The sequence below is a fragment of the Heloderma suspectum genome, chromosome 3 (assembly GCF_057233095.1).
Source record: "Heloderma suspectum isolate Gila_16-S chromosome 3, 16-S_ref, whole genome shotgun sequence".
NCBI classification, from domain to species: domain Eukaryota; kingdom Metazoa; phylum Chordata; class Lepidosauria; order Squamata; family Helodermatidae; genus Heloderma; species Heloderma suspectum.
Window position 1 is genome coordinate 106,643,362 of NC_139460.1, and position 18,249 is coordinate 106,661,610.

General features: G+C 43.7%; 1 protein-coding gene across 1 annotated transcript; it reads left to right on the forward strand.

The window, feature by feature from the left end:
* Positions 1 to 14,304: 14,304 nt before the first annotated feature.
* Positions 14,305 to 16,095, forward strand: KLHL34 (kelch like family member 34). The gene has a single exon (XM_084841746.1). The coding sequence runs from the start codon at positions 14,305 to 14,307 to the stop codon at positions 16,093 to 16,095; it is 1,791 nt and encodes a 596-aa protein (XP_084697872.1).
* The last annotated feature ends 2,154 nt before the right edge of the window (positions 16,096 to 18,249 follow it).

Genomic DNA, 18,249 nt, shown 5'->3' on the forward strand with positions numbered 1-18,249 from the left:
GAATTTTTACCCTCCTCCAGGCCACCAAATGCTAATACTTAATTTGCAGATGTATTCCCATTTCTCCAAAGATTTTGGACTCACTTGGCCCCACTTAACCAGGTAGTGTTTTACTTGCTCTTTCTCAAATTCATAATTTACGAGCATATCATACATTTTTGATACCATACTATTTTTGTTCTAGCTGGAATTTTCCAAGTTGTCCTGTGGCTAAGTGAAAACTTAATCAACTTCTGGATTCAAATTAAATGAGGCAGATTTACTTCAAGCAGTTCAAGAGAATGGAAGAAATACAAAGCCGTGATTAAATAAAAACATGTATTCACTAACTGAACAACATAATATCTAGGACAGGCTTAGTAACTTGCACAATACCAGCAGCTGCCATGCAAAACAGCACCCCCCCGATTCAAGCAAAGCATCCCAGGAAGCAACAGTGAACACTGGAAAACTTATTGTTTTTATCTCTGGATATTCATGTGAGTGTGTATGTGGGGGGGGGGCGCGGGGGGACGGTGGCCAGGTAAGAAGGATGAACCCATCAGGGCAAGCCAGCTCTCCTTGACATCCGTGAGATTCATCACATACCCATAGGAGAATTTGATCACTGACACTCGCCAACAGCCCACTGAGGCAGGGATCAACCTCCTCTTGTTTTTCCTGACAGAGAGGGGGAAAACATCCTGTGGACCTGAGGAAGATGCTTCAGACATGAGTTGCTCTCTCCTAGATAGTGATGTGGAGCGTTTCTAGGTACAGACTGGTTCTCTTCAAGCAGTGTTCTTCACTGCAGGGGATCTCTAGATTTGTCTTGTTGTTTGTTTTAGTAGTGGGCCAGTTGCTGTGTTCTGGGCTACCAGAGGCAGCGTTGGGAGTACACTTGTCGACTGTAAGGCAGCTGGGACACCAGGACTGGGGCAAGGAGGGAAGAGGAGAATGCAAAAGCAATAAGCCAATTAGCTATGGTGGGGGACCAGCCCAAGAGGCAACATGATTGGCCTTGTGGTGGTACGTGGAGCCAAAGTGGCTCCTGCTGAAGATCACGGTCTTAAAGAGTCAGGAAAAAGTAGGGGCTGTGTTTGGTCACAGACATCACATGGATGTTCCATCGGGTAGCATCCATTTAGCTACCCGATGGAACATCCATGTGATGTCTGTGATCCATGGTCCGGGGACTTCCAAACTGGGGAGTTCATTTCTGACTCTGCCCACTTCTGAACTTTACCAGCATCATAATCTATAATCAATAATCAGATGTGACTTGACAAATAAGCAGAGAAATACAGTTAAATCTCCTTCTTCCCTATTAAGCATTGTCAAGCTCTGCAGTGCCCAAAGTTAACCGTAAAAGACATCTGCCACTAAGAAAACTCAGCTGAAAAACTGCTAGAGATGCCAGCAGAGTTCCCCTGGGCCGTGCTCAGAAAATAGCTTCAGGGCTTGGTAGGCATCAGAGGCTCCTGCAAGATTCTCCCTCCTATAGCCACGGATGGAACTCCATTAGGCTCAATAGCGGGTGTGCTGCTGTAGGGGGCCATGGGTCTGACGAGGACCTGCTGAATACCAGAGGGGGCTAGCCCCCTTCCCCCACTCCCAATGGGACCCATTCCCTATCCAAACCAAGGTAATGAAGCTGAAGTAGGGGAATGGAGAACTACCCTGGCTGGTCCTCAGCAGGGCGTTGGCCTCCTCTCCCACCTAAAAAAGGAAAATCTGGAAGAAGAGGAGCTATATCAGTGAAACTTATGGAAGACTCAGGTAACGGGGAGAAGGAGGGGGAACGGGGAGGGGGGAAAGGAAGCACACGTCAAGGGAGTCCGTCGTGATCCCGCATTTAAAATGGGAGCAGAAAGCCCCCTCTGAAATGTGACATTTTAGGCTGGTGTAAAGGCACCCTACATGGCCAATTTAATGCAGAGGGACAGCACATCAGGGTTGTTTGCGACAGACAACGCTGTCGCCAATCCGCAACCACCCCACAGCTTCCCTCTGGAAAAAGTGCATGGTTGGAAAGTCGATTTGGTGCATTTTCTTAAATGCAGCTCCGGAGCGCTTCCACTGCTGTGTGCCATGTCCACCCCATAAAATCCTGGGTGTGCCTAATTTGGTCACCTGGTTGTGACATGGCAGCTGCCCTCCCCCCGTTCCCTGCCCATTCCCTCTTTTTGAACGCAGGCTTCTTCCCACTCGCATTCACAAACATTTACCCACTGAGAATCTGTAGTGTCTTTTCCCCATTGAGAAAATCGGAGCCACACTCCGCACGTGCTCGCTACGTGCTACTGTTTCATGTACTAGCTATCTAGCCTCTTTTCCCTGTTCACAACAGCAGTTTCATTCACAATACTGGAGTATGTAGTGAACACGCAGAGCGGAAGGAGAGCAGGCGGCCAGGAGCAGGAGCCTGCAGCCACGGTATTTCGCTACATTGATACTGTGATACAATGGGAACTAAGGAATGCACGGAGGGGGAGGAGAAGAGGCAGCCAGCAGAGGTGGTGGCAGCAGCAGCAGCAGCTGCCCTGCCGAGCGCTAGCAGAGGGAGGCAAGTCCAGCCAGCCCTTTCCCTCTGTGCAGGACCATTATATCGTTAATTCTCTCCGTGGGAGAGTAACTCAGGACAGATATTCTCAATGGCAAAGCAACAGAGGCACAATGCTCTCAATGCGAAAGCAACGCAGGCAGGGAGCAGGGCTGTGCGGAGCAGGGCATTCAAAATGGTGGCTGCGAGGGGAGAGGTGTGTTCCACCATTATTGAGCTATGGAGACCAAATCAATCTCTTCTGCTAAACTTCCCTGTTTGAGCAGGGGAGGGAGAGTAGACAGGGATGGGGGAAAGTCTCTCTCATTTGCTGAGCAGCATCTGCCTGGTTGATGACGTTCCGTTCTACTCATGGGACTCCATCCACACAACCCCAAAGTAAGGCAGTTTCCGGTGCTCTTGTGGGACTTGTGAAAGCGGGTTTTTAGGTGGGATTTTTAGCCTCCCTTGCTTTGTGTGCGCCTAATGGACCAAAGCTGATGTCATGAAAAATTGCATAAAACAGAAAGCGCTTCTCAATCCATTGCCGTGAAGATTTGCCCCCAGTTAAGCTGAGCTCACCTGTCTCCAATATTTTATTTTTCTAGCATTCTGTGGGGAAAAGAAGGGGCAACTAAAGCAAAGATTTATTTTTCTGAGTGTTATCAACTCGACAGCTTTGATTACTGAGCTTTGGACATCCTCATGTAGCATATCCATTCATTTGCTCATCCTCCTTTTTAACGCTCAAGGTTATTGCGGATGAATTGAAGCATGCTGTCTTTTTTTCCCTTCTGGCTAGGTTTGACCTAGCAAATAATCTCTCCTGAGGTCACTTAACTCTTCTAAATGTCACACAGCCGCAGAAGCACATGTGACTTGGGAGCTCCTGCAAGCTGCCCACATGACACTTCAGTGAGTGACTCAGTCTCTAGATTGGTATCATAGTATTCTCATTCTTTTCGAGGACCCTTTCTTCAATGTGGTCTGACATGAACAGCGGAGCAGCCGTGATGGAGCTTTCCTCAAAATGGCAGCATTTGGCATCCTCTATAGCTGAGGTTCTCAGCTTGGGTGCTGGTCCTTTGAAAGCGGTGCACACAACAAAGCAGGGGAAAGCAACTTGTGGACCTCCAACCATTGTTGAACTACAGTTCCCATCAACTTTGACCACTGGGCATGCTGGCTGGGGCTAATGGGGTCTGGAGTCCAAGAACATCTGGAGAGCCACAAGTTGCACATCCCTGCTATAAAGGCTTATGGTAATAGATTTACAGCTTCTTTCCCCTTTGAGCCTATTCCACGATTTACCAAAGTCAGGCAAGGGTTAAAGACTGTCCCAAGTGCTGGAAAAAGAGATCAAAATGCTCAGACAACCCAAATGCTGGAGCTATTCTTCCCCTTTATGATAATGAGGCCTGCCTATATTAAACAGATCTCAACGAAACGTATACTTTGGCGTCTCATGGACCTTATAATATTAATGCCAAATGTGATGAGAGGAAGTGATTAGATAAAGACCATTGCATAGACCATTTTCCTCTTCGTGGAAGCTGTCAAGAAAGTCTAATAAATAAATGCAGCACTTCTCTGACAAGCTAACAAGGAGAGAGGAAGGGGCAACTGGAGGCATCTGCCGTTGGATGACAGACATTGATCCACAAAGGAAATTAAACACACAATTGAACAGGCTATTTCTGATGCAGTTTTAGGCCTCAGCAAACTTTAGTTGACCAAACTTTAATTTCTTTTAAAATCCACCCATTTTTGACCACAACTTGGAAAACATAAGCTTACAAATTGCCCAAGTACAAAGAATACAGCTACATACACCTTTGCCAAATGTAAGATGGATACAGTTTGATTGGCTACATTGACTTGGTTCACATGTAATGGTGGCAAATAATGAGCTAATTAACTCAAGATTTGCCACAGTGCATGCCTGGCACAGGATGCTGCCATTTTGCATTATCAACCTCCAATTGCCCTGATCGGAGGTTGTTTCGTGATGTGTGAACTTGGAAACTATGAGCTGTTAGTAGATTAAACAATCCACAGTTAATCAACCTCCAGAAAATGCTATGCAGTCAGGAGAACCTGATGAATGAGATGAGCTGTGATGTGTGTGTGTGCGTGTGATATCTCCAAAAATTGGGTGGAAGGAACTTCGCAAGTAGAGCCTTTCCTTTTGCGGAAGGCAGATCCTGGATCAAACCCCATGAATCCCCCAGATCAATCTGGGATGCAGACAAGTACCATTGGCATGAAACTCACAGAGATGGGATGCAATGAATTTGTATGCTTGACAACCCCTGCCTCCTAAAGGCACATAGGGCCTAATACTTGCTTTGTTCCTATGTGTTCCCCACTTCTGGCTTCTAAGCGATTGCCTGTAACCTCTAATAATAGGTTCAGCACACAAGATCTGCTAAAGTCATTTAATGACAGTTTTGCAAATGCTGGTATTTGATTTAAGAAAGAAATAGAAGGAAAATAGAAATGGTGGCCTTATGCCACTTGCAGGTGTTAATGCTTCCTTTTCCATGACTGAAGAGTATAATTAGCCAGCCCTAGAAGGCATTCCAGGGTTCCTTTGTGGGGCTGGTATGTGTGGGAGAATGCATTCATTTGCTTTGTTTTTTTGGGGGGGTAATATTTCTTAAGGGTTTCATTTAGCTAACTTAGTAGAAAGTACTTATAATGAAATCAAATATAATGAAATTCCCTATAACTCTAAGATGAGAATTCACTTCTGAATTACAGCACTTACAAACCTGGTTGAAGGACCTGATATATTGATTTTAATAAGATGTTCTCCAGGCTGCGCCTTTCTGGTTGCTAAACAGTGAAAAGGCAATCTTTACTCCACTTAATGCCAAACACAATACTTTGCACCAAATGTATGAATCAAAATAACACAAGTAAAGATTTGTATGCTTTGAGTACAGTAGAAGGACAATGGAGAAAGCAAGCCCCGATGAGCATTGCTCGGTTTGGGCATCAGATGGCCACAATCAGAGATGCTATCTTTACATTTTGTCTACTTTTATTTCTTCTTCACTATAATCCACATTGCCACTCCTTTCCACAACCTGATATTTCTTCCCTCGACACCCCTGTTGTGTCGGTATCGCAGAAAAACAAGTAAGGATCAAACACACCTGCTTCAAAAGAAGCCTGAGAATAGACTCCTCCTATGAGCTACTGCAGCATGCTAACTACAGGAGCTCAAGAGGTCCAAAAACCTCACTGAACTACAGCACTCCCTGGCATAATGCAACAACCACAGACACATTTGCACCTTGTACCATGCTTTAACATTTATGTGGAAGAACCACCCACTCCTTAGTTCTGTCTCCATAATCACTGAAGCAGATTGAAAATATGGATAGGACTGGTAGAAAAGATGGACTTTTCACTCCCTTGATTATAAGGACCACAGGGGTTGCCATCCAAACACAGATGTAATGTATACCTAAACCCACTGAAATCAATGGCTCGATTTATTATTTATGCTCTGTTCTTTTTATCATGGTCAACAGGCCAGAGATAAAAGCAGTCAGAAAGATGTCTACAAAACAAGATATAGAAGCATAAATAACATCAACTGAAACATACAACAGTACAAAAACAGGTAGCACCCCTCCCCCCCAAAAAAACTTTCCAACAAATGACAAGCATTTGGCCACAATTCATGTTATCAAATGGGAGGAAAATGTGTAAATTTCAAAAATGCACACAATTGTTGTGTACATTTAGAAAAATGAGCATGAAAATACAGTTTCAAGTAGCTGTGGTAAGCACTGATCTGGCAGTCAAAAGCTAATTACAGTAAAACGGGTTTTCAAGGCCTGCTCAAATACAGAGAGCCTGGATCTGGAGGATTTCTTTTGGCAAATGGTCCCACAGTCTTGGGGCTATGACAGCAACAGCTACTGCAGCTGTTGCCAATGATTTGACAGTAATAAATTGCCTTGCAAAAAATTATCACTGCTAGATCTCAAAGTGGGACAAGTTTTAGATGGAAAAAGCCGTCCCATCAAACATCCTAGCCCCAAGCTGCAAAGGGCTTTAATGGTTATCTCTGTATTACAGCGATGGGCAAGGCCTTCTGCTTCTGAGGGCTGTCTGCAGCTTTAAAGGTGGCCTCTGTATTCAGTAGAGTGTACTGGATTGTGCCCAAAGTGGATAGGAGAGTTTGGCTCTAAATCAGTGCGATAAGACATCACATCTTGAGTATGCACCCCTAGAGAGCTGCCCTTTCATATATGCAGGGTAAATTTTCACCTTGCAAAATCTGTGCCAACGATCCCTTTCATGATAGAGGCTAATTGGTTGAGGTCATCCCAATAGATGTAAGCAATGCAAAATCGGTGCCATTTATAATCTGCTAAGGCCATGTCTCTGCATTTTGCAGCATCTCGCCCATATTGGATGGAAGGCATATTAAGAGTATTGACCCAGAAAAGCTGTAATGAGCCTTGGGGAAAGTAACAGGCGGCAGGGTGCGGTAGGATCAGCATTCGGCCATGACAAAGAATAAGTTCAGGACAGTAGACTAGGAATAATGATGCTAGTCTAGAAAGATGGACAAAATACATCAGCACATCATTAGCATTAAAAACAAAGATGATGATAGCTGTGCTGGTCCATGAGAGAGAGAAAAATCTACAATCCCCAGTTGGGCAATACCTTTATTAGAACCAAACAGAATTCCACAAAAATGTGCAAGCTTTTGAGTTCTTCAGAACTCTTCATCAGGCTAAGTGGCACAAAAAGCAGAGGATGGGGGGAAAAACAGCAAAGTCCCCAAAACTGGCCGGGAGTTGTGGCCATGAGGACTGCAGTATAGGCAGCAGTGCCCAGAGACATCTCTGCCACAGTATGATGACAGAGTAAACTGTGGCTTAGTCTTCTCTGTGTGCCTTGCATGCAGAGAATTGCCTTGTGGGGGATTGTCATATGATGTAGCCTGGAGGGGAAGCATGTATGTGTGCGCATGTCCCTATGTATGTATGCACGTAAATGGATCAATCAATGCATGAAGTGAGGCACTGACTTACTTTCAATGCCATTACTCCAGTTTTTTAAAAAAAGGTTTGCAGGAGCCGAGTCTAAGAATGAACAACACAGAGGCAAATGTGAGTTTGAGGTTCATTGTTTTGTTGTTAAAATAAACAATCAAGCCACAGGCCATGGAGAATGTCAATCTTTTATGGATTTCTTTCTGTCTGAATGCTATTTTAATTGATCACACAGCAACTAATATAGCAATGAGGCAGCGACAACTGAGGCCTTCTCATCCCAGGGCCCTGAACTCATACCTGGCCATAGTAACTAATTTGGCGACACACTGGAATAGCAAAATATGGGCAAAAACTACTGGGGAAAGTGTGAAAGTTTCTGCTAATGACTCAAAAAGCAGAACAAACCCACAGACTCCTTCCTAAGTCTCTTCTAACACTTCAGTAGCAAAAGGCTACACTGAGATGATCGCCTGAGGTCCTCTTCCAGATGTCCCCACAGCTGAGGTGACCTGGGTGGTGGTGATAAGTTACAGCAGCCTTCCCCAACCAGCTGTCCTCCAGCTATTTTGGACTGCAGTTCCCATCAGCCCCAACCAGCATGACCAATGGTCAGAGATGGGAGATATCGTCCAAAACATCTGGAGGGCACCAGGTTAGGGAAGGCTTGTGTAAAGGGTTTTCACACACTACTTATGACAAATGTCTCTGTGCATCTACCAAGCGATGTACCATTCAAACCTGGTCTCTGCCATGAACTCACTAGGTGGCCTTAGGCACTCAAGCCAGAGGCTACTTGAGCCACCAGTGACAAAGGTAAAACTAGGAGTATCTAACAGGCAGGTTTTTAAAAAGGCAAATTGCATCCATTGGGGATGGGATTTAGTAGCTCAGAGTGGGCATGGAGGGGAATTTAACCCTTTCCTTCTCTGCAGCAGACCTCAGGAGAATTCCTCTTCTGAGCTAGTATTTGCTTTGGAAGGAAATCCCCCTTTGGTGCCTAAAAAATATTTTTATTGAAGGACGGCATGCAAACACTGAAGATAAAAATAAAGAATACAGCCTCATACCACCTGTGCAATTCTTATAAAACTGGAGTGTTCAGATACCAATCATGTGTGGCTGGACTTTCCAGTCCCACCATTCACAGCCTCAAATGCTTTCATAAGGCTTTAAAATATAAGTTCTGAATTCTGAGGGGAAAAGCCATCCAAATTATTATTATTTTGAATCCAAACAATGGATCCAAGCCAAGTGATGTAAATATGCAGAAACATGTATGCATTGTTCATTTGATGTATTCTGGGGTTTGGGGTCATAACAATACTGACTACAGTGACGATGACCCTAGCCTGGATGAAGGGGGCCTGCTACACTATCAGAGTTCCCTGGCCAAAACTTAGGTGAGCCTGCCAAGCCCACAGGAGAGCCACTCCTGTGGTTAGAGTGCTGGACTAGGAACGGGGAGACCTAGGTTCAAGAGCCCACTCAGCCATGAAGCCCACTGGGTGACACTGGGCCAGTCACAGACTCTCAGCCTTAACAGATGAGAAGACAGGCCACTGAACTACTTTAGCTACTTTAATCATTTTTAGTGTATAATCACTTGCTGATGGTTTATAAAGTTATTACCTACTTTCCTATCGTTATATCTAGCCTGATTTTTTGTATTTTTCTTGCTTTGTGTTTTTAGTCTGATGTAGATGCAGAAGTCTGGATGGCTATCGAGCATTAAGGTCAACTGAACGGACTTTCAGCCTAAACTACCTCAGAGGGTGGTGAGGACAGAATGGAGAGGAGGTGGATCATGTACACCACCTTGGGCTCCTGGGAGGAAAAGGAAGAATATAAATATAACAAATAAATAAAATAAACTGCTCTTCAAACTAGCCCCAGGTTCAAATCAGACTTGGGGTTTACCATGACTGGTAATTATGGTGGCCAGATGGTACCTAGCCATGGTGTCTCCTAGTCATCTTTCTGTATGCCAGTTGCCGGGATCATAAGAATGGGAGGGTGCTGTTGCCTCATGTCCTGCTTGTGGGCTTCCCATGGGGATCCACTGTGTGAACAGAATGCTGGGCCAGAGAGGCCCAGCACAGCTCCTCCTTTGGGCTTATGAGAACTTATGAGGGGAAATTCAGATGTATTGGCAGCATTTCCTCATTTAAAAGCTCCCCTGCCCAATTCCAATTGGGATGCCCACCTAGATGGCACACATATGTTCCTCTAGATCTTGAAACCCGTGTCTACCCAACCTTTCCTGGGATGAGATAATCAAAGAAGGTAAATAATACGCCAACTAAGCATAATTAGAAATGTTGTCAACACTACAGAAATGGGAATTGCCAAAAGAAGAAGTTGTGATCAAATTGTGCATTGGGGTGGGCAATTTGTGGCCCTCCAGATATTTTGGCCTACAACTCCCATCAACCCTAGACAGCACAGTCAATGGTGAGGGATGATCAGAGTTGTAGGCCAAAACATCTGGAGGGTCACAAGTTGCCCATCCCTGCGGTGCGTAATGGGTTGGATCTAGACATAGTTATACTTGGAGTAGACCCACTGAAATCAATGAGAGTTAAATGAGTCATGACTCACTCATTGATTTCAATGGGTCTTCTCCAAGTATGACTAAGTCTGGATCCAACCCAATGTCTGGACAACAGCCATCGTGGGGGAGGACTCCTTAATAAACATACACATATACACTTTAACAATGAGAAACATTTATTTCACCCAGCTGGTAATGAAAACCTTCAATGAGATCTGTCACCAGGATGGTGATGACGATGAAGCTGAAAAAACCCAATGAAAAAAAGAGGGGGAATGAGAGTGAGGAGACAATGCACTGCACAAGCAAACATTGCAGCCTTCCCCAACCTGGTGCTCTCCAAATGGCCATGCTGGCTGGGAATGATGGGTGCTGTAGTCAGCACATCTGGAGGCCACCAGGTTGGGGGAGGCTGTGCTAGAGATTTGTTTAAAATGGGGCTGACAGCAGTTGTTGGCTTAGAATTCAATGCACTGTTTCTCTTTGTCTCTTTGTATGATGTCTTCTGTGCATAATTTTCTCCGAGGAAACACGAATGCTTCACTATGTCCCACCTGCTAACAGATCATGAACTGTTCAAAGGTTTTTTCTTTCATGCAGCACTGATGCATCCCAAGAGCCATTTATACAAGGCTCCTGTGGCATGCCACCATGCAATTGCTTTTGGTGGTTGTGGATTTTATGGGGTCATCCAGGAGGAATTGTGGTTGGGACTCACCTGAAATAAACTCATCAGTTGCAGACATCAGACATAAGGAGCATCTGACACTCTGCAAGAGCTCTTTATGAATGAATGGCTCTGAAGAGGTCAGTTGGCTAAACTGTAATCCACACCAGATTGACATGAGTTGCACTAGTGCAGGGTGAAAGCACTATTCTACCCCAGTTCTAAACCTGTTCACTGAGTGCGATTGCTTCCAAGGGTGTACTTAGGATTACAGTCTTAGAAGAAATGGTAGTCATTAACTGCAATTCATGGGAATCTCTGATATTTTTATAACCTGTTTCAATACATTTATGTTTCTGTTGGGACTAGGGATGGGGGCAGAGTGTAAGCACCTCTGTGCTCAGTGGAGAACTGGGGCTCAGTGGAGTGCAATTCTCCACTGAGGCTCCACTGAGGCTCAGTGTAGAATTGCAGGGCTTCTGCACTGTTCCAAAAATCATATTTGGACATTCTGAAGTCTCCCCAGGCATTTCTGTGAAGGGCAATGCATTTCTATGGCCTTGATGGAGCTGGGAGCAGTGGTCCAGCCTTTTGGGGCACCCCCTAAGTATCACTGTGTTGGACTAACCCAATGTGGAGTAGCAGCGGCATGTATACTCCCCATGCAAGTCACCTGGCCTACATATGAGAAGGAATTCCAACAATCATGCAGCCACATACAGCTCCAGACAGCAGATGCCATTTTCAGCAACAGCCATCTAACAGATCAGGTATTTGAAGGTGTCCAAACTGAAAAGAGGGCATGAGTTAAGGCATGCTGATTGTTTACCTGCAGTGTTTATAGGTTGCATTCAGTGTAGTAACGATGGCAGCCAAAGCAGCTCACAGACGATCAGATGTTAAAAGTTTGTTGTGCAAAGCAACTGCTTCTGGAGAGATGTCTAGCGAGATATACATAAGGACAGAAGGATATCCAAAGGGACACTCAACCACAAAGACAAAAGAGGTGCCAGCCAGCCAAAGCTGCCTCATACTAGCCCACTATCTGAACAGCCCTCCACTATCTCAGATGAAGAGGATGTCTTTCCCATCTACTAAGTGATCCTTTTCATGGGAGATGCCAGGGGTCAAGCCTGTGACCCTCTGCATGCAAAGCAGGTGTCCTGTCACTAAGCTGTGGCCCCTCTCCTAATTGAGACTGAACGCACAACAGACCAGTTTGTCCTTGCATGTACGTTGCATGTACGTTTGATTTCTTATCATGAGATGACTCAATACTGAAAGACTCGCAGCTCTGTGTGATGTGACTCCACTGAAAAGCAGTGTGAGATGAGATTCATGCATGCCGATTACCAACGGATGCTGCAAGGATGAGTAGGCAAGTGATGAGCCCAAAGCAACACAGTAAGAGCAGAAACATATCACCAGAGCAGTCGCATGGTGAAGTTTTTCCTGGGCACTACCATGTCAGAATCAGACTATATGTTTGAATTTTCTTGCTTTTCCATATTTTAAAAGAAAACAAAACACCTCCCAGTACGTACAAAACTAGTATGTCACTAGAATTCTCTCCTTGGACAGACAAATGTTGTATGCACAGGCAGTTTTTATATGAGCAAAACATTAAACATGCAGCTCCTCATCTACAATAAAAAATGGTACAGTCCAATAACAGCTGGATCATATGATTGCTCCGAACATTTGTTTCTGCTCTGAGAAACAACACATTGCAGCCATTTGTCTTGATTTCTTTGCCATCATGTGGCCAATATCGATACAATAAAGTAGCTATTACAATAAAGTAACAGCACATCAGAAAAGGGCGGGGGGACACTTTCTGGTGTATGACAAATACCTTACCTGTTTAAAAACATTTGAAATGCATAGAAACAGAACAGATCCTCCCAGGAAACGTGAACACTTTGGGCCAGTCACAGACTCTCAGCCCAACCTATCTCACAGGGTTGTTGTTGTGAGGATAAAAAGGAGAGGAGGAGGATAATGTAAGCCACCTTGGGTTCCTTGCAAGAGGGAAAAAGGCGGGGTATAAATGCAACAAATAAATAAATAAATAAATAATGATCAGCTGTGTTACTTCATTAACTACCTGCTCAAAACATGATGCAATCAACTATAACAAGCCTTTACCAGTCATATTAGCAAAAGCTGAAACTTACCAATAAGGCAGAGGAGGGTTCCCTCTCGAAGGGTCTTTTTGTGCCTGCAGAGAATGAGGCGCCAGGATTGTGTTAGCCTTCTTATTCATGCACCTGCATTTTTTTTTACTGAAAATGAGAACTGTGAACAGGTGTATCAGTCAAATAGGAGCAGCCGAAGGTGCTGAGAAGTAAGTCAGCCACTAGAGTATGAATATGTCTCCGGTGGCTTTTAGCCCTTCAGGGGAATTGGCTGTTCCAAGAGCCAGGTGATAATAACCCATAATCACTGCCTACTTGTATTTAATTGGGCTACATTTTGTTTTCCCTTTCAACTTCACACTGTGATGGACTGCCCAAAGAAGCTCAGACTTGCCTGTTACTATGTTGGAACTCAGTTATGCCAAGATCTCACAACAAACAGATCCTGCTTTATATGACATAACTTCAGTTCTATTTTTGTCACTCCTCTGAAGAAATGTGTTGCCTGCATGATTCCCATCCCGGTCGCTCAATGTCAGATACTTTGGCTTGCAGTCCTTGTAAGATTGCTTTACCACCCCCCACCCCCAGCTCACCCCGCTCGCTCCCTCTCTCCCAGTACTTGGACAGCTATGACAAGGGGGCTTGTGTTTGCATTCTATTCTGGTCATCATGAGTTATGGTGATATCGTATCAAGCAAAGGGCTCCAAAATACATGTCAAATTAAACCTCTGACTAATCCTAGTGTTTTGCTTGTCTTTCTACTCCCAGGCTAAAGGTCTGCATGTTCACAAAGTCCTCCTGCTCTAATCTGTAAGTGCTGATTGGATTTTCAGCCTGAACTTCCTACAAGCTGAGATCACCATACGTGGCTTGTTGGCCCTGGAGAATAAGAGCTAAACTTGTCTAAGACTGAAAGACAGAGCTCAGGCAAAAGCTGCCACAAAGTCCAGCTCTCTGTCCTCCTCACCACCGGCAGCCACAGAAGGTCTCTTCAATCACCTTAAAGAGAAAGAAAAGCCACAAGAGACATCTGAGCTGACAAAACAGCACTTAATGCCATCTAGCTCTCATATCTGTCACCTGATACTGGATAGGCAAGTCCTCTCCTCTCTTGTGGACCATCTATCTTCACGCAGGAAATAGAGGTGAGAGAAACGAGTGTCTGAAGAATGTTACTAGAATCAGCTTTATGAATGAATGCATGAGCCAATATACTAGCAGGATGCTCAGTTCAAGAGGGATGTGAAATTATTAAGCGGGCCCTTTGTTACCAGCCGAAGCAGCTGATGGTTGTCCTTCGAAGATTTACTTGCATGGTTGACGTAACACACAGTTGCCGCTTCTTCCCTTCTCTTTTCATGGGCAACGAGTGCTTAAAAGCATTTTGTTCTGCGAAATGACTTACTTCCTGTCTTACTGCAAAGGACATTGTAAAGCAGTGCTGTCTCAGTACCAAACCCTCCGAGCTGAAGGCTTGCTATGTGACATTTTGCTGAAGGTGAAAGAAAATGAGTTCCCTGCTCACAAGTCCTTGTTGGCCTGTTCCAGTGATTACTTCAGGGCCATGTTCAAGAGTTATACCAAAGAGTCGAAGGCTGCCATCATTCACCTGCAAGTAATCTCAGCCACTGGCTTGCAACATGTGCTGGATTTCATTTATACCTCCTGGTTGCCTTTGTCATTTGCCAGTTTGGAAGATACTCTGGAAGCTGCCACTTACTTACAAGTGACTGAAGCAATTGGCTTGTGCAGCCAATATCTGGCTAACAATCTTACTCTGGAAAACTGCTGCTTCTCTGCCAATGTTGCCACAAAATTCTATCTTCCTGATGCTTTAGCAGCAACACAAAAATTTCTCATTATTAATCTCTGGAAACTCTTGGACCTGGATTTCGCTGGACTGCTGGACTTGAACTTCCAATCACTGAGGGCAGTAGCAGAATCTCCTGATGTGCCCATGGTAAAAGAATCTAATTTGCTAAATCTGTTCCTAAACTGGCTGAAGTATGATAAACTGAGGTTAACATCTACAACTAGCCTTTTGGAACACGTAAGATATGGTCTTATTCCAGTGGAAGACCTGAGGAAAGTCTACACACAGTCAGAAGTGCCTCTAACAGCCCGCATAAAATGCTTAATCATAAAAGCAATAAACTACCATTCACTTATCTTTAGACAGCCTATCCTGCAGGATAAGTACAGCACCTTGAGAAACCAGAAGACACGGATTATCTTGCTTGGAGGTATGATTGCACATGAAGGGCCCACCAACGATGTGGTGGCTTTTGATGTTTATAATCACAAATGGCAAATTTTAACTCAGGTGCAGGACAGGGTCCAAAATCACTGTGTGTGTACTGTTGGAAACTTTCTGTATGTGCTCGGTGGAGAAATAGAAGATTTGCAAAGTGATCCTAAAAGCCCCACTTCAACAGTTACAAACAAAGTCCATCGCTATGATCCCAGGTTTAACAAGTGGATACAAACCACAGGGATGTTGGAAAAAAGATGCCAATTTTCTTGTTGCATCCTAGAAAATATGATCATTGCCATTGGTGGGCAAGGTGAGAATGGATCGATGCATTCATCTGTTGAAGTCTACAACATTAGCCGAGACACATGGACACATGTTCAAGATTTGCCATGCAAAATCCATGGTCACGCTGGCACTGTTTGCAAGAACATCATTTATATATCAGGTGGCAAATGTATGAATCAAAATAACACAAGTAAAGATTTGTATGCTTTGAGTACAGTAGAAGGACAATGGAGAAAGCAAGCCCCGATGAGCATTGCTCGGTTTGGGCATCAGATGGCCACAATCAGAGATACTATCTTTACATTTTTGGGGCTTTATGAACCATTCTCTGAGATTGAAAAATACAATCCTGACCAGAATCAGTGGACCCGTTTAAGGCCATTGGTTTATGATCGATTTAGTTATGGTTTAGCGGTAGTGGAAGAAACTGCCCTTCTCATTGGGGGGAAGAAATGGCAAGACTCCCAGGAGATTCCAACTCAGGATGTGGTGGGCTACGATATAGACAATGACTGTTGGGAAGACATCTGCAAAGCTTCATTGCCTTGGTATGGATTGCAGTGTGCAGTGCTACAGCTTTCTGAATTAGTAGAAGCTAAAGGCATTCAACAGCAAAAGAGACCAATTGTTGAGGTTACACCCCATTGAAACTTGATCCACAAGGATAATTCAGAAGGGCATCTTCAGGTTTTCCAAGGATTAAAAACTGAATGTTAAGAGGTAATGTTGTAAAACAGCAAATGGGGTTGAATTTTATGATATTGCAAAACACACTCAAAGCTGCATGGGTAAAGATCAAGAATGTGTTGACATTAAGAGCTATATTTTAGTATGCACACAATTGTTTTGTCTGCATTGATGATTAGGAATGAATGCCTGATTGGAGAACAAGAGGCAACTAAAATGATTCTAGCAATCCTTTTTTAAAAAATGTATTTGATACAGGAATTAAAGTGAATTAAAGGAATTAAAGAGAGGGAAAAATATTCCTGTTTATTAGCTTCTGTCCCATCATAAAAATATGTGTATTTTAGAGGTTTGCCCTACAGCATTATAGGATTGATTTAAAATGGGGATGGGTAAAGGATGGAAATGTCATTAAAGGCTTTGCTCCCTAAGAAATGCACCTCCTGTTTTGAAATTTTGGGAAGTGAGCATGCTGTGAAATGGGCTGAAAATGTTTGTTTATTCAGAGGGACAAGTAGTAGTGCTCTCACTGATTTGGCTTCATGACATCATCATACAGACAAATCTAACTGGCCTATCAGGAAGTGTGTTTAGAGTGAAGGCTATTCTTATCCTGATTTGGCTTCATTATGTTGCTACATAGTCTAATCTGATTGACTGCATGATGGCATTATATAATCACATTGCCTACATGACTCTTCATTGACCTTGATCATCTCCAGAAAAAGCCATTTGGTTATTTAAAGTGGTGCTGAAGTTTCAAACTTGGAAACAACATGCCCCAAAGATGAGTGAAACTTTTCACTCTTGAAGAGCATCTCTACACCAGCCTAAAATCCCGCATTTAAAACAGGGCTTTCTGCTTCCATTGTAAATGCAGGATCATGATGGACTCCCTTTACGCATGCTTCCTTTTCTCCCTCCCCTTTCCCCCTCCTTCTCCCCCTTATCCAAGTTTTCCATAGGTTTCATTGGTCTAGCTTCTTTTCTTGCGGCTCTTCCTTTTTCATGGAGGGAACTCAAGCGGAATACAAGCGAGGTAATTTGATAGCTCATTATATCCGATCTATTTAAAAACAGAATAATGGTCATTTAGTGTGGGAGACACCCTGGAGGATAATGACGTCATCTAAAGGACCTGCAAACTTCTGTGAGTGAGCAATCTCAACAGCAGGAAAAAAATTCCATGTGAAGAAGCCCAAAATCCCCATTCCCCACTCTTTTGTTCATTGGTGAAATTAATGGAGCAGCTGTACACCACAGCAATGAAGAATTATAGTAATATTAACTGTTAAATTAAGGCAAAAAAGTTATCAGCATGTCAAATTATTATAAGGTTGGGTGGAACATGCACCAATAGTGTCTTAAATTACAGCTATTGAAGAAAAAATATCCTGTTTTGTGTGCCCTAATGGATCATGCTAGTGGGAAAATTCCATAATGCTACACTAATAAAAGCTGCCTATGCATATATGACGCACCTTTCTTTCAAGGGGTTGGGACAATTTGCCCTTTTGACTCTTTTTCATTATTGCCAGAGTAAGATAGTTATAAGTTTTATATTTTTAGGCTGCACTGATTGACAGAGAAGGAGTTAGATTTCAGTGTGTGAAATCCAAATGTCTCTTTAATTTATCATTATAAATATTCAGTTATAATTTTTAAATTATTGTTAAATTCATTTTACAGGATATCCCTTTTAGTTTGAAATGTCATACAGAACAGATGCGCAAAAGCACTTCACTTAGGGTTAAAAGAAGGCAGGACAATGAATACAACGGCATCATTGTAAGCTAGATAACCTTGCAAGATGAAGATTGAATGTTATCCTTGAGAGTCATCATGCTGCCTTCATGAAGATAATATACAGGCAGAATGACTGTTGCATAGCAACAGGCCGCTGTCATGCAAACAGTCTGACAGCTCAGTCCTGAGAATTTGCTGTCAGGGGCTCACTCTATCCCAGTGTTGGCACAGCCTGCTGGGTAGTTGTGGTACACTCATTCCAAAGTCAATTCCCCATGCAGCCACCAGTTTCTTGCACAAGTCTAAGGACTCCCAGGTGCACTGCATTATGTTATCCTTTTCCTACACAGAAAACATTTCAGTATAAGA